This window comes from Gossypium arboreum, chromosome 3 (genome assembly GCF_025698485.1).
Source record: "Gossypium arboreum isolate Shixiya-1 chromosome 3, ASM2569848v2, whole genome shotgun sequence".
Lineage (NCBI taxonomy): Eukaryota > Viridiplantae > Streptophyta > Magnoliopsida > Malvales > Malvaceae > Gossypium > Gossypium arboreum.
In genome coordinates, this window is record NC_069072.1 from 2,525,792 (window position 1) to 2,550,063 (window position 24,272).

The following is a 24,272-nucleotide window of genomic DNA, read 5'->3' on the forward strand; positions in this document are numbered from 1 at the left end:
TTATGTGATTTTAATTAACTCGTAATATTAAATTTTATTTAAAAATAAATTATTAAATATTAAATTATGATACATCAATTATATTTTTATATAATAAATTTATAGAAAAGGCATAATAATTTATTTGACTCTCCAACTTTACATAAAAAATATTTTAACCTTTCATTTAATTTTTCGTTTTTTTAACTCTTGAACTTACTTATTTGTCAAATCACCTCAAAATGTATGAAAAAATTAAAATTGCATGTCATATAATAAATTAATTAGCTTTTTAATTTTTTTAAAACAAATATTAAAAACTATTAAAATTATAAAGAATATTTTAATTAAAAAATAATTGTTTATATAACATACATGTGAGTTGTCAAGTGGATGCTACGTTAACTAACAAGTTTTAATTTTTATTTTCATTTTAAAGTGATTTGACAAACAACGCAAGTTCAATAGTTAAAAGAGTTAAAAATTAAATTAATTTTTTTATAAAATTAAAGTACCAAATAAGTCGTTATGCTTATAAAAATTGACATGAAATCTAAATGCGATTTTGGTTGAAATAGCAATGTTCGTAAAAAGAATTATGTATCGGTTCAAAATTAAATTTAAAATATTTATTCATTTAGAAAAGAAAGATTTCGTAAATGAATCGAAGGTCGTTAATAGGTGAAATTAATTTAATAATATATTTATTTATTCAAAATTAAATTTAAAAATAATTACATTATTTTAGAGAAATTCTATTTTATCGTGTTAAAATATAGAAATTTAGTGTCAATTGAACTAAAGCTCGAAATTTGTTTAAAAATATAATATAAATTAATTATCTATTATTTTAATCTATCATTAAATTTTATCTTTATTTTTTAAAAGCTAACCAATCCGAGTTGCCGACATATCCCGCAATATAATATAACTCATTTCAAACTCAGTCTCAATCCATTTGTCCCTCATAAGCGGAAAAAAGGAAAAATTAAAAATTAAAAAAAAATCGTAAAAAAATATTTGCAAATATCCCACAAAGACTCAACCGACTCGTTCCGTCGTTCGCAAACTCAACCCGATGGAGATCGCTCCCGCGGCTCCGCCTCTTCCTCCTTCTTCGACCGATGCCGTTATCGCAGACAACATACATCCGTTGCCATCAACGTCGTCCACATCGTCAGAGATGGAAGAAAAAGCGACCTCATCATCGATGTCGTTCGGGGCGGCGGCGGCGGAGGCGAAGTATGGTGCGGATATGGAGGAGGAGGAAGAAGAGGAAGACGTTTGCAGGATCTGCCGGAACCCAGGCGATGCAGAGAATCCGCTTCGATACCCTTGCGCGTGTAGCGGCAGTATTAAATATGTCCATCAGGATTGCCTTCTTCAATGGTTGAATCACAGCAATGCTCGCCAATGCGAGGTTAGGTTCTTTTTTGTAATCGCTTTTTGTATGAAAGCTGTTTTCGTTGATTAGGCTAATTTCAGTTAGGGTTTTAGGTTAATTTTTATTAAATTTCATGATTTGTTGTTTGATTTTGGTATGATTATTTGATGATTAACAAAGATGATTAAGAAATTAAGACAATTTTGGGCTTTTCTTTCAATTTCTTTCTGCTGGTTATCTTTATAATAAAGAATGCCATTGAAGTTGAAAATCTTGGGAGATTTCTCTTGCTAGGTCCGTATAATTTGAAAAGAACAAATTTACTTTTGTTATTTTAATGTGCCAAGCTAAGCTTCCAACGGGATGGTAGTTGCTGTCATACGGTTGATGAGAAGCATGGTTTTCTAATGATTCTCATGCGTTCTGACACAACTAGTTCAAACTGACTAACACATGATCAAAGACATAAATTTACTGCTGTTAGTGATTAGCCTTGAACTTATAGGTTTTGATAGCTAAAAGGTCACGCACAAGTGTTGGTTCCACATTATGAATGGAGTTTATAGCTTTTGGGGAAGTTTGCTGATCTAGGGATACTTTCTGCTTGCATGTTGTGAGCATGGCTTCTCATTTTATATGGCATCTCATAATACTAGCTGCGTGAGAGCCAGTTCCCTAACTCCTCCTGTCTCTGTTTATTTCTGTCTGTCTCTCTTCAAGCTTCTTACTACTTGTATCTTTCTATCTGTACCCTTTTCTTTTATGTGATTTTAAAACTTTGCTTGACTTTCTTTGCAGGTTTGCAAGCATGCATTTTCTTTCTCTCCTGTGTATGCCGAGAATGCTCCAGCAAGGCTTCCTTTTCAGGAGTTTGTTGTTGGGATGGCTATGAAAGCTTGTCATGTTCTACAGTTCTTTTTGCGCCTTAGTTTTGTACTTTCTGTTTGGCTCCTCATTATACCTTTCATTACCTTTTGGATATGGCGGTTGGCTTTCGTCAGGAGTTTTGGTGAAGCTCAGAGATTATTCTTGAGCCATATTTCAACCACGGTCGTTCTTACTGATTGCTTGCATGGGTTCCTACTTTCTGCTAGCATTGTGTTTATTTTTCTTGGAGCCACTTCTTTGAGGGATTATTTTCGGCATTTGCAAGAGCTTGGAGGAGATGTTGAGAGAGAAGAGGAAGTGGATAGGAATGGTGCTCGTGCTGCTAGACGACCCCCAGGACAAGCTAATAGGAATTTAGCTGGTGATGGAAATGGTGAAGATGCTGGTGGAGCACAAGCTATTGGTGGAGCCGGTCAAATGATTAGGAGGAATGCTGAAAATGTGGCTGCACGTTGGGAAATGCAGGCAGCTCGTCTTGAAGCTCATGTTGAACAGATGTTTGATGGTCTGGATGATGCTGATGGTGCTGAGGATGTACCTTTTGATGAGCTTGTCGGCATGCAGGGTCCTGTTTTCCATTTGATTGAGAATGCATTTACTGTAAGTCTCTCTGGTTCTTTCAATTATACTATCTATGCTTAAGTTCTAATTGACATTTTCTTATTAATGCTTGACTTGACTTCTTCTTTTGGATTTTTCTTGGGAACCTTTAGGCACTAAGACTAGCTTATCACTTATCATCGCTCTAAACAAAGGATGTTTTGTGTGATATTGTGTCAAGTGGCATAGGTTTAGTGTAAATTGAAATTTGATAAGACTTATAGCTTAGGACTTCATTGAGTGGTCAAAATGACCAATTTTCCGCCGTTTTCTTGGTTGGATGCCTGATGATTGTTTGCTTTATTATATTCTTAATGGAGGAAACTTCATCCTGAATATTCTGCTGTTTCTAAGAGTGCAATTCATGTGTCTATTACCATTCCTTTAAATGTACCCACTTCCAAAATACCGACAATAGATGGCTTTCTATGATTTTATAGTTTTATGCATTACTCTGGCTCTAAATATAATCTTATAATTGTGTTCCTTTATATGGTACTAATTTGAATTGCATGATGTCAGCTGGGAACTCTCAATCTCCATGATGCTAATGCAATGTTTAATTTTTAGCCTTTTTCCCTGGTTAGCACGATATTCTTTGATGACTTGATGATCCATTCCTGCAGGTTCTAGCAAGCAATATGATATTCCTTGGTGTTGTAATTTTTGTGCCTTTCTCTATAGGCCGGATCATTCTCTATTATGTATCTTGGCTTTTCTCTTCTGCAAGTGGTCCGGTGCTGTCAGTAGTCATGCCACTGACAGACACTGCCCTTTCCTTAGCAAACATCACGTTGAAGAATGCATTAACTGCTGTTACGAATTTGACATCTGAAGGCCAAGAAAATGGCATGCCTGGCCAGGTTGCAGAAATGTTGAAAGCAAACTCTACTGCAATCGCTGAAGTTTCAAGCAACACAAGTGCACCATTTTCAGCAGATCTTTTGAAAGGAGTAACCATTGGAGCATCAAGACTCTCAGATGTTACAACTCTTGCCATTGGCTACATGTTTATATTCTCTTTAGTCTTCTTCTACCTGGGTATTGTCACTTTGATTAGGTACAGTAGGGGCGAGCCTTTGTCAATGGGGAGATTCTATGGAATTGCTTCAATAGCCGAGACAATACCATCCCTCTTCAGGCAGTTCTTGGCAGCAATGAGGCATCTGATGACAATGATTAAAGTTGCTTTCCTGCTTGTAATTGAGCTTGGGGTGTTCCCTTTGATGTGTGGATGGTGGCTAGATGTATGTACTATAAGAATGTTTGGGAAATCAATGTCTCAAAGAGTTCAGTTCTTCTCAGTTTCACCTTTAGCAAGCTCCTTGATACATTGGGTTGTAGGAATTGTGTACATGCTACAAATAAGCATCTTTGTCAGCCTTCTTCGAGGGGTAATCCTCTTTTCCATAATATGATTTATTTTATTTGTAAACTGTTACCATATTGTAGCATGAGTCTTATAATATCATTTTTGTTAAGGGCAGGTCTTACGAAATGGAGTTCTGTACTTCCTGCGAGATCCAGCCGATCCAAACTACAATCCTTTCCGTGATTTAATCGATGATCCTGTACACAAGCATGCTCGGAGGGTTTTGTTATCTGTTGCTGTTTATGGGAGTTTGATTGTGATGCTGGTATTTTTGCCTGTCAAGCTTGCTATGAGGATGGTGCCCTCTATTTTCCCACTTGATATATCGTAAGATTTGATCATACCTTTTCTCATTTCTGCACTCATGTATACTTCTTGTTAGCTTCCATTTAAATGACTTGTTTGTTGCAGGGTATCTGATCCATTTACCGAGATTCCAGCTGACATGCTTCTCTTTCAAATATGCATTCCTTTTGCTGTTGAGCATTTTAAGTTGAGGGCAACAATCAAGTCTCTTTTGCGCTATTGGTTCACTGCAGTTGGCTGGGCATTAGGCTTAACAGACTTTTTACTTCCCAGACCCGAGGAGAATGGTGGCCAAGACAATGTTAATATGGAACCAGGACAACAGGATAGACTGCAGGTTGTGCAACTAGGTGGACAGGAACAGCCCATGGTTGCATTTGCTGCTGCTGATGATCCAAATAGAGGCCTCATGGCATCAGGGAACTCCAATGTTGCGGAGGAGTTTGATGAGGATGAACAAACCGATTCAGAGTAAGTTATATGGTGCTTTTGATTGACAATATTATTTGATGTGTCTGCTTTAATTGCACTCAGTATTTAGTCTGTCTTCATTTTGTTTGATGGTATATTTGCATGCACCTCTGCTTTAAGATTGTACATTCATGACTAGAATGTGTAGGCTTTACTTAAACTCTAAACATTTAAAAAAAAACACTGAATATGCATTACAGGAATGTTATTATTGACGTCGGATAGTGTGTAGGCTTTAGATTTATTTGATGTATTAGAATGATATGAAACTTTACCATTTTCTGGGATGAGTATTCAAGTTATTCTCTTATATCCGATGCATCCAAATAAATTTTCTCAAGTAGTTAGTTGTTAATTTCAAAATCCTGCAATTAAGGACTCAATATTCTATGCTTGTCAATGTGCAAAGTCGGCAGCTATATCAATTCGCCAGTTATTTATACACACACTTATTGATGTCATAATTTCTGCTTTGTTCCTTTTTGTCTTTGTTTCTAATTAGCTTTGTAAATTTTATTGATGCACTCTTTAGCAGGTGCAGCTTTGTTCTTCGCATTGTGCTGTTGCTGGTCATCGCTTGGATGACTCTGCTTATATTTAACTCTGCCTTAATAGTAGTACCGATATCACTTGGACGCTTGCTATTCAATGCAATTCCTCTTCTCCCAATAACTCATGGCATTAAGTGCAATGGTAATGTAGTTTCACTTTTTCCCCCTTATAATGTCTCCTTTATAATTTGGCGCTAATTGGGTTTTTTCTTCATTGTAGACCTTTATGCTTTTGTTATTGGAAGCTATTTCATTTGGACAGCCATGGCTGGGGCTAGATACACCATTGAGCACATAAGAACAAAGAGGGCTGCAGTTCTGCTGAGCCAAATCTGGAAGTGGAGTGCCATTGTCATCAAGAGCTCAATGCTCTTATCAATATGGGTATGTGATCTGGCATAATCTGGTTTTGTACTTGTTTTGTTTTTCCCAATAGCCTAACTAAGAAATCTTTATTGGCACTATAATGTCCAGATTTTCGTCATACCTGTTCTTATTGGTCTGCTTTTTGAGCTTTTGGTGATTGTGCCAATGCGGGTGCCTGTGGATGAGAGTCCAGTTTTCCTTCTTTATCAGGATTGGGCATTAGGTCTCATTTTTCTGAAGATATGGACTAGACTGGTAAGTGTTATACCAAAATTTATTATGTACGACAGAAAAAAGAAATTGTTCCGACATGTCTTAGGTTTTCGTGATAGACATATGAGGATATTATTCCATCACAGTCAAAAGTTGATATCTTATATCCACAGGTTATGCTGGATCATATGATGCCATTGGTAGATGAAAGCTGGCGAATAAAGTTCGAAAGGGTGAGAGAAGATGGTTTCTCTAGGCTTCAGGGCCTCTGGGTATTGCGGGAGATCGTGTTTCCCATCATAATGAAGCTGCTAACAGCATTGTGTTTACCGTACGTATTAGCCCGAGGGGTGTTTCCTGTACTCGGCTACCCATTAGTGGTTAACTCAGCAGTCTACCGATTTGCATGGCTAGGATGCCTTGGCTTCAGCTTGTTGTGTTTTTGTGCAAAGAGATTCCATGTCTGGTTCACCAACCTCCACAACTCCATTAGGGACGACAGATACCTTATTGGTCGGCGACTTCATAACTTCGGTGAAGACATGCAAGAGAAGAAAAGTGAAGCAGGGACTTCCTCTGAAGCACCACCGGTTTCTAATATGAGGGGCACCGGAATAATCCGGCCGCTCGACCGTGATGCTGATGTTGGGTTGAGATTGAGGCATGTTAATTAAAAATGATGCTAATGAAACACATTAGTAAGGGGTTTTTTTTCTCTTTTCTTTTTTTTTTTTGGAAAGCTTGTATGAATGCATTGTTCAAATATAATTTGACAAGCTGATATTTCACAATGTTGGGTAGTATTTGGCCAAGAATGGTGTTAAAAACAGTATAATTGGCTTCTTAGATTTGTGCATAGTAAACATGGCTATTAGGGTTCCTCTTCAAATTTTCAGCAATTTAGAAATCAAACAAATTGCTATTTATTTTTATTTATGTACAACTCAATTGCAAATTTTATTAATATATCGTTTCTCCAATGCTCAAGCTTTTGTTTATTTATTAGATTCAATTATTTCATAAAAGAGTTCATTAGTACTTTTTCAATAATAAAAATATTCAAAAAATTATAATTTCTGTAAACTTAATTGATATTGTTAATATATCAAGTTGATATGAGTATGTGGATGTATTGATGATAAATTTTAATAAAGAAAATATACATATGATTATTTTAACAAAATAAATATTGATGGTAATCACAAATTAATGGGTTTTTATTAGATATTACAAAAATGAAGCATATTATAGATTATTTATGAAAATGTCAAGTGCACAACGTTTTCTCCTTCCGACTTTTATTTTTTTTTTAATTTGGAGTGATTAACGTATAATATTAAATTTTATTCTTCTATTTTATGAAAATTAAAATTAATTTTTATTTTGACTTCACCCCAAATTATAAAAGAAAGAAACTAAAAGGTGCCTCGCATTTTCGCTCCACCCCTTTTGGCATTAACATACTTTTATTTAATTTATTATTAAATAATTATTTTTTATAACTGGTGCCCTTGACACATTGACGTCAAAAACATCCTATTCTCTTAATACCTCATTTTTGCAATTAATCTGTTTAATTTAGGTGAAACCCCAAGTTAAATCTAACCTAAAAAGAAATTCTAAAATTATGATATATAAATTAAAATATATTTGAGTTTGCAAAAATTAAGATATGTAATTTTAACATTTTATATATTATAATTTAAATCATTTAAATTAATTTTACTTTTTAACATAGTTTAAAATGGATATTTCAACTTTTTTTTGAAACAGTGCTAAGAACATGAAATTAAAACCCCGAAACTTTTCAACAAGTAGAACTAAAATCAGAATCAGCTCATAAAACTTGAAAAGCAATATAAAAATAAAACAAAAAAAAAAACAAAATTAATCATAATCTCAAAAAAGCCAATGAATCTGCAAAAATTTTCACCCAAAAGGCACACAATAAAAATTCCAAATCCAAAAAAGATAAAAATGAACAGTGAAAAACCAAGTTCAGTCACAACTATAACCCCATAACAGTGACAGTATTTTTCAAGTTCCAAAACAGTACTGAATCAATAAAAAAGAACCCAGCTATCATCCTTCTAACCAAGCAAACTCATTTTCAGCACATTAAAGGCCAACACTACTACCAACTCATGAAACAAGGTTGTCATTTAAAGACAATGAAGCCAGCTGATCAGCAGCTCCACCAGCTTGCTGCTGTTGCTGTGCTACAGTCCTCAGAACCTCCATTGCTTCTGCAACTTTGGCTTTTAGAGCTTCTGGTGACTCGAGCAAGTGTAAAACCTCCGTCTGGTCCATCTCCAGAAGCATCCCTGTTACTTTGGCTGCTGCATCGGGTTCCAGCTGCTCAACGAGTGGATAGAGATTCTCCCCCAGCATCTAAAATTCAACCATATGTGAACATTTCATTTAACTAGGATACTTCTAAGTAATATCATTGTGGTGTTTGTAAGTTAACCCTTTTAACAAATGACTGAAAGGGACTAGTATTATGCAACGTACCGTTCTTTGCTGTTCTGGAGTAGCATTTGCAAGTGCTGAGGCCAAAGCTCCAATTGGAATTGGTTGAGAAAGTGGTGCATCACGCATTGGCATGCTGCCCATATCATATGGAACAGAAAGCATGCCTCCTGGAACATTAGGCATTGAAACTTCAGGTAGACCACGCCCCACTGGATAGCGATAGACCCGCCCTCGGGGTACCATCTGACATTTTAGTGAAGTAATCAGATGGGAGTTTTTTAAAGATATGAACTTATGTATTAGAGATTTACAAAATCTGAGAAGTCATAAACAAACCTGCTGCTGCATTAATGGAACTGGTTGCTGATTTTGCTGAACAGCTCCAGCCCTTCTCCCACCGGGACGCTGACCCTGTTGGCCTTGCTGAACCATTGGTACGAAAAAATTTGGCATTGGAGCACCGCCAGGCCTCATACCTGGAACAAGCTGCTGCTGATATCCAAATCCAGGCTAACAGTAGAAAAAGCCATAAATAAAACCATGAATTTCTAAAATATAGCCCATAGCAATGCCAAGATATAAAATACTTATATAAATAGGTACCTGAGGGGGGAAAATCGGAGGTGCTTGACCATAGAATATTTGCTGTCCAAGACCTGGACCACCAGGGGGGTACATTGGCATTCGTGGTGCAACAGAAGGTGCCATTGTAAGTGGTCGCATTTGAGAAAACTGAGCCTGTTAAAAGTGCAGCACATACTTTAGCATATTAAAGAAACAAAACCATCCTTTTGTGCCGCTAAAATTTGGTCAAGACACGGAAAATATCAAGAGAACACACCTGCAACCTGGCCCTCCTGTCTTCCTTCCTTTGAGCCTGTGCAACATAGAGAGGTTTGTTGACAACCATTTTGCCATTCATCTCTGCAAGCTGTTATACCAAGAGAAAGATTATGATACATGATACAGTCATGGGAATACGTATACCTTTAACAACTTACAGCTCTAGAAGCTTCTTCTGGGGTTGAAAACGCAACAAACCCTGATCCTTTACTTATTCCACTAGGGTCCCGCATAACCTGTAACATTTAATGACAGGATCAGCCAACTAATTACCAAAATTCGTTGAACTTAGCTATTCTAGAAAATAAGGTAACGCACCTTGCATGATGTTATGGTACCATATTGAGAGAATAGCTCTTTAAGCTTTTCGTCACTTATGCTATCATCCAAATTCTTGACATACAAGTTCGCTCCTTGAAATTTATCCGCTGCCTCTTTCATTGTCTGCTCAAATCGATGTTTCAGTTCAGCCTCCCTTTCAGATTTTTTTTGAGCTTTCCCGACAAACCACTCCTTATCATCAAATTTCTTTCCATTGAGGGACTCAACGGCTCTAGCAGCATCATCTGCATTCTCGAAGTTGATAAACCCAAAGCCCTTGGATTTCCCATCTACATCCCTCATTACCACAGCACTAGTGATCGGACCAAATTCACCAAAAGTTTTATTCAAGTCTTCATCGGTAGTTGATTCCGAGAGATTCTTTACATAGACATTGTTAAATTTTGTCTTGCTAGTAGAAGTATCTCTTTCTTGCTTGCGAACAAAAGGGCCCACATAGACTTGCTTATCATTCAATAGCATACCATTCAACTTCTCAATTGCTTTTTGGGCAGATTCTTCATTGTCAAATTGTACAAACCCGTAACCTTTTGACTGGCCGGAAGAATCTGTGGCTAGCTTGCAAGAGAGAATGTTTCCAAATGCAGAAAACGTATCATGCAAAGCTTTTTGGTCGATTCCCTTGTCTAAATTCTGCCATATTCACGGAGAACAAACACAACACAAACCATAAGACATACATTAAGAACAGATTTTTTTAAAACAAAGCAGCAAAAGAATCCACATGACTGACAACTTCTATTACCTTGATGAATATATTCCCTGCACCACTTTTACGAAGACTGGGGTCACGGTTGGAATACATAATACGGATAGGCTTTCCATTTAGAGGAGTGAAATTCAGAAGTTCCAATGCCCTTGCAGCTGTAAGTAAACAGAGTTGAGGATTCAGTGATTAAGATAATGAAAAGCTAACGCTCACGTTGATCTTGATCTTGCTGATAGAAACCAACTTAGTTAATAATATTTTCAAGGAAACCTGATAAGGTAACAAAAAAAGCATTTAACAGCAAAAAATATGTTATGGACATGATTTCTGTAAGGCCGTTATCCAGCATTCTTTTTTAATCATTACAAACATTCTCCTTTACTATCTGTTTAACAAGCACATTAACAGCATTTCCTATTTTATCTCCAGCTTAAGGTTAAATAGTCATACCCTCGACATTAAATAGACATAGTTAACATTTGGCTGATAAATATGGCTCACATGACATCAACCAAGCGGTCCAAACCTCCAGAGGTAAATTTTCAGCTGCTCAATACATACAATCCAAACCGAGACAAAATGGTATTTTGTTATATGTATATAATCAATAACATAGCCAGAATCCTCATCTGAACATGAAAATCATCAGAAAAACCGCACATTGAGCATAAACTTCAACAAACACAACTGAAACTTACATCTTAGTTTCCTGCCTATATCAGCTTCACAATAATTGAAGCAAAACTAATCACTTGATCTCTTTCATTCTATTATTCATTAAAACTAGATGCAAATCGACTAAACATATATATATGAACACTGTTTAAAATGCTAACTAAAGCAACCATCCATTATTAGCGAATCATCAAATCTAAAAAATAAAAAAAAAGGAACTTTAAGCTGAGAAAAAAACTTAATACTCACCATCTTGGGGATTGCCATAGTTGACATAACCGTAACCAAGGGACCTCCGGGTCGACAAATCGGTGCATAACCGAACCGTAAGCAGCTGACCAATATGGTTAAAGTACTCATAAAGCTGAGTCTCGGTCACACTTGGATCCAAATCCCCAACATATAGCGAGGTTACAAACTGGTTATTGGCTCCACCAGATCCATTGTTAACGCCCCCACTTTGTCCCTGAACTTGAACATGCGCCATCTTTGTAAACCCTAAAACAACAGCTAAAAACCCAACAAAAAAACTCTTTTTTCTCTTTCCTTCTCTTTCTTTTTTTTGGGTTTTTTTCTTCTTTCTTCCCTCTCCTCTTGTTATTAATCAAACAAACCCTAACGAGTAAAATAATTGTGATAATAAATGATATGGTAAAATCTCAAGTGCTTTTGAAAAAAACCTTTCCTAAAGAAGCAAACTTTGTTTTGTTTTGGTGACTTTTTTTTCTTCTTTTTTTAATAAAAGGGAGGAGAGGGAAGGGAAAGAAAAGGGAATGGATATTTCCCGCCGGCGGAAGAGTAGGCGGCGGCGGCGCGTGAGAAGGTGATGTTGAAAAATGAAGAAGAAAAAGAGAGATTTTTGAAGAGCTGATAAGGCGAGAGAACTGAACATATAAATGAGTAAATATATGTTCGGAGGTTTGTTTCTGTAGTAAACCCTAAGATGGGATCTGAGGATGAAATCTCCACCGTTGGATTTGGTAGGAGAGGGTTTTTCTTTTGGGGCCCCGGAAATGACAAAGTAAAAAAAATAATAATGGTAAACTACAACTGAGATCACTAAATTATTAGTAAATTTATGTTCCAATCATTCAATTTAAAAAAGTTACAAAATAGTCACCAAACTATTTGTAAGTTTTTATTCAAATCATTAATTATTAAAATTGTTGCTATATGGCCTTTTCTACTTGTACCGCCTGCACTAATCAAAAACTCTCCATCCCTTTCTCTTTTATAGTTTAGTTTTTCAGTAAAAATATGTAATATCCCGAATTAAGGCCTAATCGGAATAGTGGTTTCGTGACCACAAATCCAAGATAAAAATAATTATTTTAAAATTATTTTGAGGTTTATGATATGATTGCATGATTGTGTGAAAATTTCGTGATGAAATTCTATGCATAAAGTGCTTAAGTTGAGATTAGGGACTAAATCGAATAAGTTGCAAAACTTGCATTCTAGAAGTTTTTAGTATGAAATTGCTTTGAAATATTAATTAGGAGGTCTTAAATGGTAATTTTACCAATTTTAAGTTCATGGACAAAATTAGGACATGGAAGGAATTTTTGGAAAGTTTAGTAGTAAGGGCATTTTGGTCATTTGGATATTAAATGAAATAAAAATAGGAAAAATAACTCAAAATGATCATCTTCTCCATATTGTTCTGCCGATTTTTGCTCTCCTCCATAGCTGGGGTTTCTTCAACTTTCAAACTTCATAGTAAGTGATTTCAAGCCCCGTTTTTAATGATTTTTATGTTTTTGAAATCCCGGTAGCTCGATTTAGCTTATGTTAACAATAATTCAACCTATGGTTCATATTTGGAAAAATACCCATAGGTGAAATTTGTGTATTTTGGTGTTTTATGACAGAATATGAGGTTTTAAATTTTGTTAGACAACTTTTGTTACTTGGTTTTGAGTAAAAGCAGTAAAAAGGCTTAATAGGTAAAAATATTTATTAGTCATAAATACTTGTTAGAGTGAGAATTTGATGTTGCCATAGAAGGAAAAATGATCAGCATGTCATAAAACATAATAATAAGGGATGAAGTTTAATTCCGAGCCTAGGGGCAAAAGTGTAATTATGCAAAAGTTTAGGGGCAAAATGGTAATTTTGCCAAAGTTCGTATTAAGGACTGTTTTAATGAATGTATGTATTAAATAAGATTAATTTGGTATTATAGATCAAGAGAAACGAGATTCAAGTCGTGATCGGGGGAAAAACAAAGTTTACGAGGAATAGGCTCGATTGTTAAAAATTTTGTACCGAGGTAAGTTCATGTGTAAATAATGTAGCATAATTGTTACTTTTAAGTTATTGATGTTAAATATAGGATATGCTGATTCTTATCATGAAATATATGCTTTGTGGTTATTTTCGAATAAAATGCAAATTAAGTGTATTATTTGTTAAATATAAAGTGCTACCGAGTATTGGTTTCGGTATTTTACGGAAGATGGCAAGGAGACGTGTTCGAGGAAAATCCCGTTTGAACCTTAGGAATAGATTAGGATACAAGTGACATGTCACTAGGATGGTTGAGCATCCGAACTCGTTGAGTTGAGTCCGAGTTCACTTATGGAAGTGGAATGTCCGAACTCGTTGAGTTGAGTCCGAGTTCGTGAGATGTAACTAGGCATCCGAACTCGTTGAGTTGAGTCCGAGTTCACTTATGGATGCGAACGCCCGAGCTCGTTGAGTTGAGTCCGAGTTCACTTATGGGCGGGTTACATGGTAGCTTGGCTACAAATATGGCACTTATGTGCAAATTATCCATGTATCCAAGTTATATTCCGATGTGTTCAACGGGTAAAATTTCTAGTGAAATGGAAGAACACTTAAGATGCAAGTGACGTATTGGTAAGTATTGTGAAATGGACACTATGGACAGGTATGTACTTAACCCTCGGGTTGAAAATAGATACAACAACGATAAGGTGGTAAGATGATGAATGATGTTTAAAATGTGATATATGTTTTGGTGATACCATGCTAAGATTGTTTGGTATAATTGTATGGTTATGTTACTCGTTATTTGCATATGAACTTACTAAGCATTTATGCTTACTCCTCCTTTTCGTTCATTGTAGTTTTAACAAGCCGGCTTGAGAATTGGGATAGGTCAAGACTCGTTCACACTATCCGAAGGCCTAAATTGGTAAAATGGCTTGTGTGTTTTGAATGTGGCATGTATGGCAAAATACTCACTTTGTGTAAATGATCTTATGATATGGCTATGGTTTGGAAAGAAAAGGGTTTGTAAATGATTAACCTTTGGAATGGCCAATCTAAGTCATATTTGATGTTACGTATGTTTAAAATGCTATTTAGTTCATGAAAATCCTTAGTAAAGTGAAATCATCATAAACAGAATCTAACAGCAGCAGTGATGTAAATTTGAAAATCACTAAAATGGCAGAAATGGAATTAAATGATGAGTAAGTTATGAAATTTAATCTTAATGAGTCTATTTTCATATGGATTGAACAAAACTGGTATATGAATTATAATTTATGAGATATTTGAATTTTTGTGAAACAGGGCAGAGTGATTTCTGGATCCCTGTTCTGACTTTAGAAATTCACCATAAATTATACCAAAATAATTAGGTGGTGTATTTTATATTCTTAGAATCCTTATTGAGTCTAGTTTCAGGAGAAACAAGCGGCATAGTTATTAAAACTCTGTACAGGAGATATATGAATTGTAATACACAGAGGTCAGAGCAGTCTAACCCTGAAACAGGGAGACTTTAACTAATAAACTGTACTAATTGGCCCAACCAAAATTCTAGAAAAAATTAGTAGATAGATATATGAGTCTAGTTTAAGGAAAAATTTACGGAATTGGATTTGAGTTTCGAACTCGAGATATGAATTTTAAGTAATGTGGACGCAGTTGGACAGCTTGTCCGAATTTGTTTAAGTGCTCAAATAAGTTTAGTAATGCCTCGTGCTCGACTCGTGACGGTCTCGGCGTGGGGTGTTACATTTGGTGGTATCAGAGCAGGTTTAGTCGGTTCTCGGACTAATGTGTTGTATGTACGGGTTTTGCTATACATGCCATAAATATATATTGGGATAGTGTGACGACTTCTGACCTTTTAAATGATTTTTTTTATAGTAAATGGATCCCGATCCAACTGCGGCTGATGATGTAGAGAGTAATGCACCAGCTCCGACTGAAGGGGCGGTGCTAACTGAAAATCCACCTCCTACTATTGGTCAAGGAGGAGGAGAAGGGGCTCGGGAAGCCTTTCTCCAAATGATGAATGCTTGGTATCTCGAGTTCGTTAAAGACGAACCGAATGCACAACCTCCCCCACCTCCCCCGATTCCTCAACCTGTACCCCCGATGCCTCAAGGTGTAGATCTGATGAAATTTCATAGAACTCCAGTTGACAAAATCCGTAAACAAGGGGCCGAAGAATTCAGGGCAAATATTGATGATGATGCAGAGAAAGCAGAGTTTTGGCTCGAGAATTCTATTCGAGTATTTGATGAATTGTCTTGTACACCTGAGGAATGCTTGAAATGTGCTATATCATTGTTGAGGAATTCAGCTTATCATTGGTGGAAGACATTGACTTCAGTAGTACCGAAAGAGAAAGTAACTTGGGAGTTTTTCAAGAAGAATTTGGAAGAAATACATCGATGAAAGATTTGTTGATCGAAGCGTAAAGAGTTTCTTGAATTGAAGCGGGGAACATGATGATTCTTGAATACGAAAAGGAGTTCGTCGAGTTGAGTAAGTATGCTAGAGAATACATTCCTCTGAGGCTAAAATGTGTAGGCGATTTGAAGACAGACTCAATGAAGACATCAAAGTATTTGTTATGATTCTTGAATTAAAAGAAATGGTAGTACTTGTTGATCGAGCTTGCAAGGTGAAGAACTACTTAAAGAGAAGAAAAAGTAGAATTTGAGACTAGAAATTGGAAGAAAAGACCGACGAGTAGTTCATTCTCACAACAATCTAGAAATCTAGAAATATGTATTCTCGTCCTCGATTTGGTAGGACAATCATATGGAAATTTTAAGAAGCAAAATGTGGGTCTTAAATCTCAGACTACTTCTGCAGCTAGTGTGGGGAATTCGAGATTTGTTAAGCCCGAGTGCCGGTGTGGTAGAAATCATTTTGGCCCATGTAGAGCAAATGAATGTTTTCAATGTGGTTCTCGGATCATTTTATTAGAGGCGCTTGAGAGAGAGTTGAGAAAGAAAAATTTCGAGTGTAAAAGCTAGTGGTGCAGACTCGAGAGGAAGATATTCGAGAAAAGTCGGAAATGAAGCAAGCAAAGAAGAATGTAGCCGAGATTCAAAGATTAAATCAAGTACGGGCTCCGGCTAGAACTTATGCCATAAAGGCACGTGAAGATGCTTCATCACCCGATGTGATTCTTGGTATATTTTCTCTCTATGATGTTAATGTTAATGCTTTGATTGATCCGGTTCTACTCATTCATATGTATGCATGAAACCGGTGTCTAGTATGAATATACTGTTGAGAACACGTAATTTATGATTAGAGTGTCGAATCCACTAGGCAAATGTGTGATAGTTGATAAAGTATGCAAGAAATGCCCTTTAATGATTCGGGTCATTACTTTCGGTGATTTGATGTTGTTGCCGTTTGATGAATTTGATATTATTTTGGGTATGGATTGGTTGACATTGCATGATGCTATAGTAAATTGCAAAGAAAAGGTTATAGAATTAAAGTGTGAAAGTGGTAAAATTCTGCGGATTGAATCAGAAAAGTCAGAGGCATTATCTAGTGTAATTTCTTCGATGTCGGCTCAGAGATATTTGAGGAAGAATTATGAAGCTTATTTGGCGTATGTAATTAATACAAAAGAAGTTGAAAAGAAAGTTGAATCAGTGCCGGTTGTGTGTGAATTTGCGGATGTATTTCGGAAGAATTGCCGGGTTTGCCTCAGTTAGGGAAGTAGAATTTGGTATTGATTTGATACGGAACACTCGATCTCGATTGCTCCATATAGAATGGCACCAGCAGAGTTGAAAGAATTAAAGTCGCAGCTTGCAAGAGTTGGTGATAAAGGCTTTGTGAGACCGAAGTTTTTCACCTTGGGGTGCTCCGTGTTATTTGTGAAAAGAAGGATGGTTCTATGAGATTGTGTGTTGACTATCGGCAATTAAACAAGGTGACAATCAAGAATAAGTATCCGTTCGAGAATTGATGATTTGTTTGATCACCGAAAGGAGCAACATGGTTTTCAAAGGTTGACTTGAGATCCGGATACTATCACCGCGAGTAAAAGAGCGGATGTGCCTAAAACTACTTTTAGAACAAGGTACGGTCATTATGAATTTTAGTTATGCCATTCGGGTTGACAAACGCTCTCATTGTGTTTATGGATTTGATGAATCGCATATTTTACCATACTTGGACAAATTTGTTGTGGTGTTTATTGATGATATTTTAATTTATTCAAAAGATGAGACAGAGCATCTTGAGCACTTGAAGATAGTTTTGCAAACTTTGAGAGATAAGCGGTTGTATGCTAAGTTCAAGAAAAGTGAATTTTGGCTTCGAGAAGTTGGATTTTGGGTCACATTGTTTCGGTGATGGCATACGGGTTGATTCTAGTAAAATTTCAGCCATTGTTGATTGGAAACCACCAAAAATGTAACAAAGTTAGAAGTTTCTTGGGGTTAGTGGGTATTATCGGCGGTTTGTAAATGGATTTTCTATAATTGCTACTCCTATGACTAGACTACTCCGAAAGAACGTTAAATTTGAATGGACGAAAGAATGTCAACGAGTTTTGAAGAATTGAAAAGTTATTAACAGAGGCACCGGTGTTAGTACAACCCGAATCGTAAAGAATTTGTGGTGTATAGTGATGCTTCTCTAAATGGTTTGGGGTGTGTACTCATGCAAGAAGGAAAAGTGGTGGCTTATGCTTGAGGCGATTAAAATCTCATGAGAGGAATTATCCTACTCACGATTTGGAATTGGTCGGTGGTGTTTGCTTTGAAGATTTGGCGACATTATTTGTATGGTGAAAAGTGCTGGGTATATACCGACCACAAAGTCTTAAGTACTTGATGTCACAAAAAGACTTGAATTTGAGACAACGAAGATGGTTGGAGTTGTTGAAAGATTACGAGCTTGTTATTGACTACCATCCGGGAAAAGCGAATGTGGTTGCCGATGCTTTAAGCAGAAAGTTGTTATTTGTTTTGAGAGCTATGAATACTCAGTTAAAGATATCAGGTGATGGTTCGATTCTAGCAGAGATAAGATCAAGACCGATGTTTTTACAAGAGATTTCTGAAGCTCAGAAAAATGATAAAGATTTGCTAGCCAAGAGAAAACAGTGTGAAGCTGATACGGGATTAGATTTCAGAATCGGTTCTGATGGTTGTTTGATGTTTAAAAATCGGATTTGAAAATCAAAAATGATGAGTTGATTCAAAAGATTTTGCATGAAGCACATAATGGTTGTTTGGTAGTTCACCCGGGCAGTACGAAAATGTATAATGACTTGAAGAAAATGTACTGGTGGAGTGGGATGAAAAGAGATATTTCTGAGTTTGTATCAAAGTGCTTAATTTGTCAACAAGTGAAGTTTGAACACCAAGTACCTTCGGGATTACTCCAGCCTATCATGGTTCCTGAATGGAAATGGGATCGGATTACTATGGATTTTCTATCAGGGTTGCCGTTAACTCCGGGGAAGAAAAATGCCATCTGGGTAATAGTTGACTGACTGACTAAATCGGCTCATTTTATTCCCAAGTACGTACAGATTATTCTCTTAATAAGTTGGCTGAATTGTATATCAGTGAGATTGTTAGACTTCATGGAATACCTTTGTCAATCATTTCGGATAGAGATCCGAGATTTACTTCACGGTTTTGGCAAAGATTGCAAGAGGCATTAGGTACAAAGTTAAATTTCAAAGACCGCCTTTCATCCACAAACCGATGGACAATCGAGAGAGTAATTGATTCTTGAAGACATGCTCAGATGTTGCGCATTGGAATTTCAAGGTAGTTGGGAAAGGTACTTACCGTTGGTAGAATTTGCTTATAATAATAGTTATCAGACGAGTTTGAAGATGGCACCTTATGAAGCATTGTATGGTCGTAAATGTCGGACGCCATTGTATTGGATGAACTCGTGGAAAATCGATTTATGGAGTTGATCTAATAAAAGAAACCGAAAAAAAGGTGAAAGTGATTCGAGATTGTTTGAAAGCTGCTTCAGATAGACAGAAATCTTATGCGGATTTGAAACGAAGGGAAATCGAGTTTCAAGTTGGTGATAAGGTATTTTTGAAAGTGTCTCCATGGAAGAAAGTTCTTAGATTTGGACGGAAGGGCAAGTTAAGTCCGCGTTTTATTGGACCATATGAAATAATTGAAAAAGTTGGACCAGTAGCTTATCGGTTAGCATTACCACCTGAATTACAAAAGATGCATGATGTGTTCCACGTATCTATGTTACGTCGGTATCGTTCGGATCCTTCACATATAATTTCACCGACAGAAATTGAGCTACAACCGGATATGACTTACGAAGAAGAACCGATTAAGATTTTAACTCGAGAGGTTAAGCAACTAAGAAATAAAAGTGTCGCTCTCGTGAAAGTATTGTGGCAAAAGCACGGGTAGAAGAGACTACATGGGAACCTGAGGAAACTATGAGAAACCAATACCCATACCATTTACGGTAAGATTTTCGAGGACGAAAATCCTTAAAAGGGGAGAGTTGTAATATCCCGAATTAAGGCCTAATCGGAATAGTGGTTTCGTGACCACAAATCCAAGATAAAAATAATTATTTTAAAATTATTTTGAGGTTTATGATATGATTGCATGATTGTGTGAAAATTTCGTGATGAAATTCTATGCATAAAGTGCTTAAGTTGAGATTAGGGACTAAATCGAATAAGTTGCAAAACTTGCATTCTAGAAGTTTTTAGTATGAAATTGCTTTGAAATATTAATTAGGAGGTCTTAAATGGTAATTTTACCAATTTTAAGTTCATGGACAAAATTAGGACATGGAAGGAATTTTGGAAAGTTTAGTAGTAAGGGCATTTTGGTCATTTGGATATTAAATGAAATAAAAATAGGAAAAATAACTCAAAATGATCATCTTCTCCATATTGTTCTGCCGATTTTTGCTCTCCTCCATAGCTGGGGTTTCTTCAACTTTCAAACTTCATAGTAAGTGATTTCAAGCCCGCTTTTAATGATTTTTATGTTTTGAAATCCTTAGCTCGATTTAGCTTATGTTAACAATAATTCAACCTATGGTTCATATTTGGAAAAATACCCATAGGTGAAATTTGTGTATTTTGGTGTTTTATGACAGAATATGAGGTTTTAAATTTTGTTAGACAACTTTTGTTACTCGGTTTTGAGTAAAAGCAGTAAAAAGGCTTAATAGGTAAAAATATTTATTAGTCATAAATACTTGTTAGAGTGAGAATTTGATGTTGCCATAGAAGGAAAAATGATCAGCATGTCATAAAACATAATAATAAGGGATGAAGTTTAATTCCAGAGCCTAGGGCAAAAGTGTAATTATGCAAAGTTTAGGGCAAAATGGTAATTTTGCCAAAGTTCGTATTAAGGACTGTTTTAATGAATGTATGTATTAAATAAGATTAATTTGGTATTATAGATCAAGAGAAACGAGATTCAAGTCGTGATCGGGAAAAACAAAGTTCTGAGGAATAGGCTCGATTGTTAAAAATTTTGTACCGAGGTAAGTTCATGTGTAAATAATGTAGCATAATTGTTACTTTTAAGTTATTGATGTTAAATATAGGATATGCTGATTCTTATCATGAAATATATGCTTTGTGGTTATTTTGAATAAAATGCAAATTAAGTGTATTATTTGTTAAATATAAAGTGCTACCGAGTATTGGTTTCGGTATTTTACGGAAGATGGCAAGGAGGCGTGTTCGAGGAAAATCCCGTTTGAACCTTAGGAATAGATTAGGATACAAGTGACATGTCACTAGGATGGTTGAGCATCCGAACTCGTTGAGTTGAGTCCGAGTTCACTTATGGAAGTGGAATGTCCGAACTCGTTGAGTTGAGTCCGAGTTCGTGAGATGTAACTAGGCATCCGAACTCGTTGAGTTGAGTCCGAGTTCACTTATGGATCTGACGCCCGAGCTCGTTGAGTTGAGTCCGAGTTCACTTATGGGCGGGTTACATGGTAGCTTGGCTACAAATATGGCACTTATGTGCAAATTATCCATGTATCCAAGTTATATTCCGATGTGTTCAACGGGTAAAATTTCTAGTGAAATGGAAGAACACTTAAGATGCAAGTGACGTATTGGTAAGTATTGTGAAATGGACACTATGGACAGGTATGTACTTAACCCTCGGGTTGAAAATAGATACAACAACGATAAGGTGGTAAGATGATGAATGATGTTTAAAAATGTGATATATGTTTTGGTGATACCATGCTAAGATTGTTTGGTATAATTGTATGGTTATGTTACTCGTTATTTGCATATGAACTTACTAAGCATTTATGCTTACTCCCTCCTTTTCGTTCATTGTAGTTTTAACAAGCCGGCTTGAGAATTGGGATAGGTCGAAGACTCGTTCACACTATCCGAAGGCCTAAATTGGTAAAATGGCTTGTGTGTTTTGAATGTGGCATGTATGGCAAAATACTCACTTTGTGTAAATGATCTTATGATATGGCTATGGTTTGGAAAGAAAAGGGTTTGTAAATGATTAACCTTTGGAATGGCCAATCTAAGTCATATTTGATGTTACGTATGTTTAAAATGCTATTTAGTTCATGAAAATCCTTAGTAAAGTGAAATCTGTCATAAAACAGAATCTAACAGCAGCAGTGATGTAAATTTGAAAAATCACTAAAATGGCAGAAATGGAATTAAATGATGAGTAAGTTATGAAATTTAATCTTAATGAGTCTATTTTCATATGGATTGAACAAAACTGGTATATGAATTATAATTTATGAGATATTTGAATTTTTGTGAAACAGGGCCAGAGTGATTTCTGGATCCCTGTTCTGACTTTAGAAATTCACCATAAATTATACCAAAATAATTAGGTGGTGTATTTTATATTCTTAGAATCCTTATTGAGTCTAGTTTCAGGAGAAACAAGCGGCATAGTTATTGAAACTCTGTACAGGGAGATATATGAATTGTAATACACAGAGGTCAGAGCAGTCTAACCCTGAAACAGGGGAGACTTTAACTAATAAACTGTACTAATTGGCCCAACCAAAAATTCTAGAAAAAAATTAGTAGATAGATATATGAGTCTAGTTTAAGGAAAAATTTACGGAATTGGATTTCGAGTTTCGGAACTCGAGATATGAATTTTTAAGTAACTGTGACGCAGTTGGACAGCTTGTCCGAATTTGTTTAAGTGCTCAAATAAGTTTAGTAATGCCTCGTGCTCGACTCCGGCGACGGTCTCGGGCGTGGGGGTGTTACAAAATACATCTCCAATCCCTTCTAATTTTGACATTAAGCAAATTAGTCCATCTAAAAAAATTGGAACAGTTTCATCTCGTCAATTTTGAAAGTGAACAATTAATTACGGTATTAATGTCTTTTGTCAATTGTGCATAATTTTGATTAATATAATAATAAACTTAGCCCTCGAAGCTTACATATTTTATTAAATTGGTCTTGATTCTAAAAAAGTTCAACAAATTTCGTCTCGACCTTTAAACATTTACAAATATATTGTGGGATAAAATTGTTAAATCATGACCTAAATGATAGAATTTGTAAACTATAACAGCTAATTGTTATTATAACAGTCAAATACATGTAAAATTGACGAAAAACATTAATGTTGTGATTAATTGTCCTTGGTTGCTCGCATTCAAAATTGATAGGGATTAAATTGCTATAATTTTTTTGAGAGAGACCAACTTGTTCGATATCATAATTGAGAGGGACTAGGGAGAAATTTTTACCTTTTTTTTCATGAAGCAATTTTAACTTCACAAAATTGTCAATAAAATCCAAACAACTTTATTTTCCGATCTCCGACACTAATCACTAGATCAATTTGAATTTAAGATATATTCATCTACTTATCAATGGGTACTGGTCCATCGTATCGGTCATCGAATCATCGTTTGAAGCTCGTCAGTTAGACTTCAAGAATAAAAACAAAAACTTAACAACCTAGTCACTTAAATAAAAATTTGTGAATGGTTCAATGACCATTTTGTAACTTTTTGAAGTTGAGTAATAAAAACATAAACTTACTAATAGTTTGGTAACCTTAAGTGTAGTTTACCCAAAAAATCTTTTATTATTAAATTGCCCCTTAACTATAGCTAAATTTACAGATTGGTCAATAAAGTTTCTTTTCTTTTTTTTTTGTCAAGAGTGATCCTGAACCATCAATTTTGTTCAATTTCCCTCCAAAAGTGTATGACATTGGATAAGAACATCATTAGGAATGGCAGTGGGTTGCATATCTCTATTTCTTAATTTATCTTAATGCAAATTTGCCTAAAAAATATGAATTCGTTCATTATCTACAAATTAATCGAGTATTACTACTTAAATTTGAATCTAAATTAAATATTATTATCTGTTATGTATTTAAATCCGAAAAAAATCAACCATTCTTAACATAAAAATATGCAAAATCCAAATTTGAACTCTCTAAAATTCTTATATATATAAATTGTAAGTATTTTGTAACAAGTGACTTGAATATTTAAATCCACATTTATTATTTAAATAAACAATGTGGATTAAGGTAATTGATATTTGGTGTATCTATCCACATCCATAATTGATAGTAAATTTAATTTTGAATCCGCAGAAAACAAATCAAATATCTACGATTAATTGATGAAATTAGAAGTTTAAATATCACTTTTAAGTAAAAAAATTGAGAATTGTTCTCGAAAATTAGTTATGGTTTGTAGGTAATGTTAAAATTAACAGATAGAGGATTAATTCAACTAGAGATTTTAAACTTTGAAGCATCCTAGTTAAGTTTTTAAAATATCACCATTGCACCAATCATGCACGTCCATCAATCCTAACGTCAATTTAGGCGTTAAATACCAACTCATATG

At 35.5% G+C, this 24,272-nt stretch overlaps 2 protein-coding genes and 1 long non-coding RNA gene across 5 annotated transcripts; 2 read left to right on the top strand and 1 right to left on the bottom strand.

Annotated features, from left to right (window-relative positions):
• The first annotated feature begins 888 nt into the window (after positions 1 to 888).
• On the top strand, positions 889 to 7,110 carry LOC108476021 (probable E3 ubiquitin ligase SUD1). Of its 2 annotated transcripts, none has more exons than XM_017778068.2 (9): positions 889 to 1,399; positions 2,162 to 2,851; positions 3,478 to 4,245; positions 4,339 to 4,550; positions 4,635 to 5,000; positions 5,533 to 5,693; positions 5,772 to 5,935; positions 6,026 to 6,172; positions 6,304 to 7,110. In XM_017778068.2, the coding sequence occupies exons 1-9, from the start codon at positions 1,058 to 1,060 to the stop codon at positions 6,802 to 6,804; spliced, it is 3,351 nt and encodes a 1,116-aa protein (XP_017633557.1). In that variant the 5' UTR covers positions 889 to 1,057; the 3' UTR covers positions 6,805 to 7,110. The 2 variants fall into 2 exon arrangements, with proteins under 2 accessions (XP_017633557.1, XP_017633558.1); XM_017778069.2 differs by having other exon boundaries at positions 897 to 1,399; positions 5,536 to 5,693.
• Positions 7,111 to 8,056: 946 nt separating this feature from the next.
• LOC108475983 (polyadenylate-binding protein 8-like) lies at positions 8,057 to 12,122 on the bottom strand. Its single transcript, XM_017778010.2, has 9 exons — positions 11,424 to 12,122; positions 10,536 to 10,654; positions 9,767 to 10,423; positions 9,607 to 9,684; positions 9,447 to 9,536; positions 9,209 to 9,343; positions 8,942 to 9,115; positions 8,645 to 8,848; positions 8,057 to 8,521 (listed from the first exon to the last, which is right to left on the bottom strand). Exons 1-9 carry the CDS (start codon positions 11,659 to 11,661, stop codon positions 8,273 to 8,275), a joined length of 1,944 nt encoding a protein of 647 aa, XP_017633499.1. The 5' UTR covers positions 11,662 to 12,122; the 3' UTR covers positions 8,057 to 8,272.
• Positions 12,123 to 12,810: 688 nt separating this feature from the next.
• On the top strand, positions 12,811 to 21,317 carry LOC128290517 (uncharacterized). Of its 2 annotated transcripts, none has more exons than XR_008280382.1 (3): positions 12,811 to 12,893; positions 13,360 to 14,181; positions 20,922 to 21,317. It is a non-coding gene; the product is annotated as an uncharacterized LOC128290517 (long non-coding RNA). The 2 variants fall into 2 exon arrangements; XR_008280381.1 differs by having other exon boundaries at positions 13,360 to 14,116.
• The last annotated feature ends 2,955 nt before the right edge of the window (positions 21,318 to 24,272 follow it).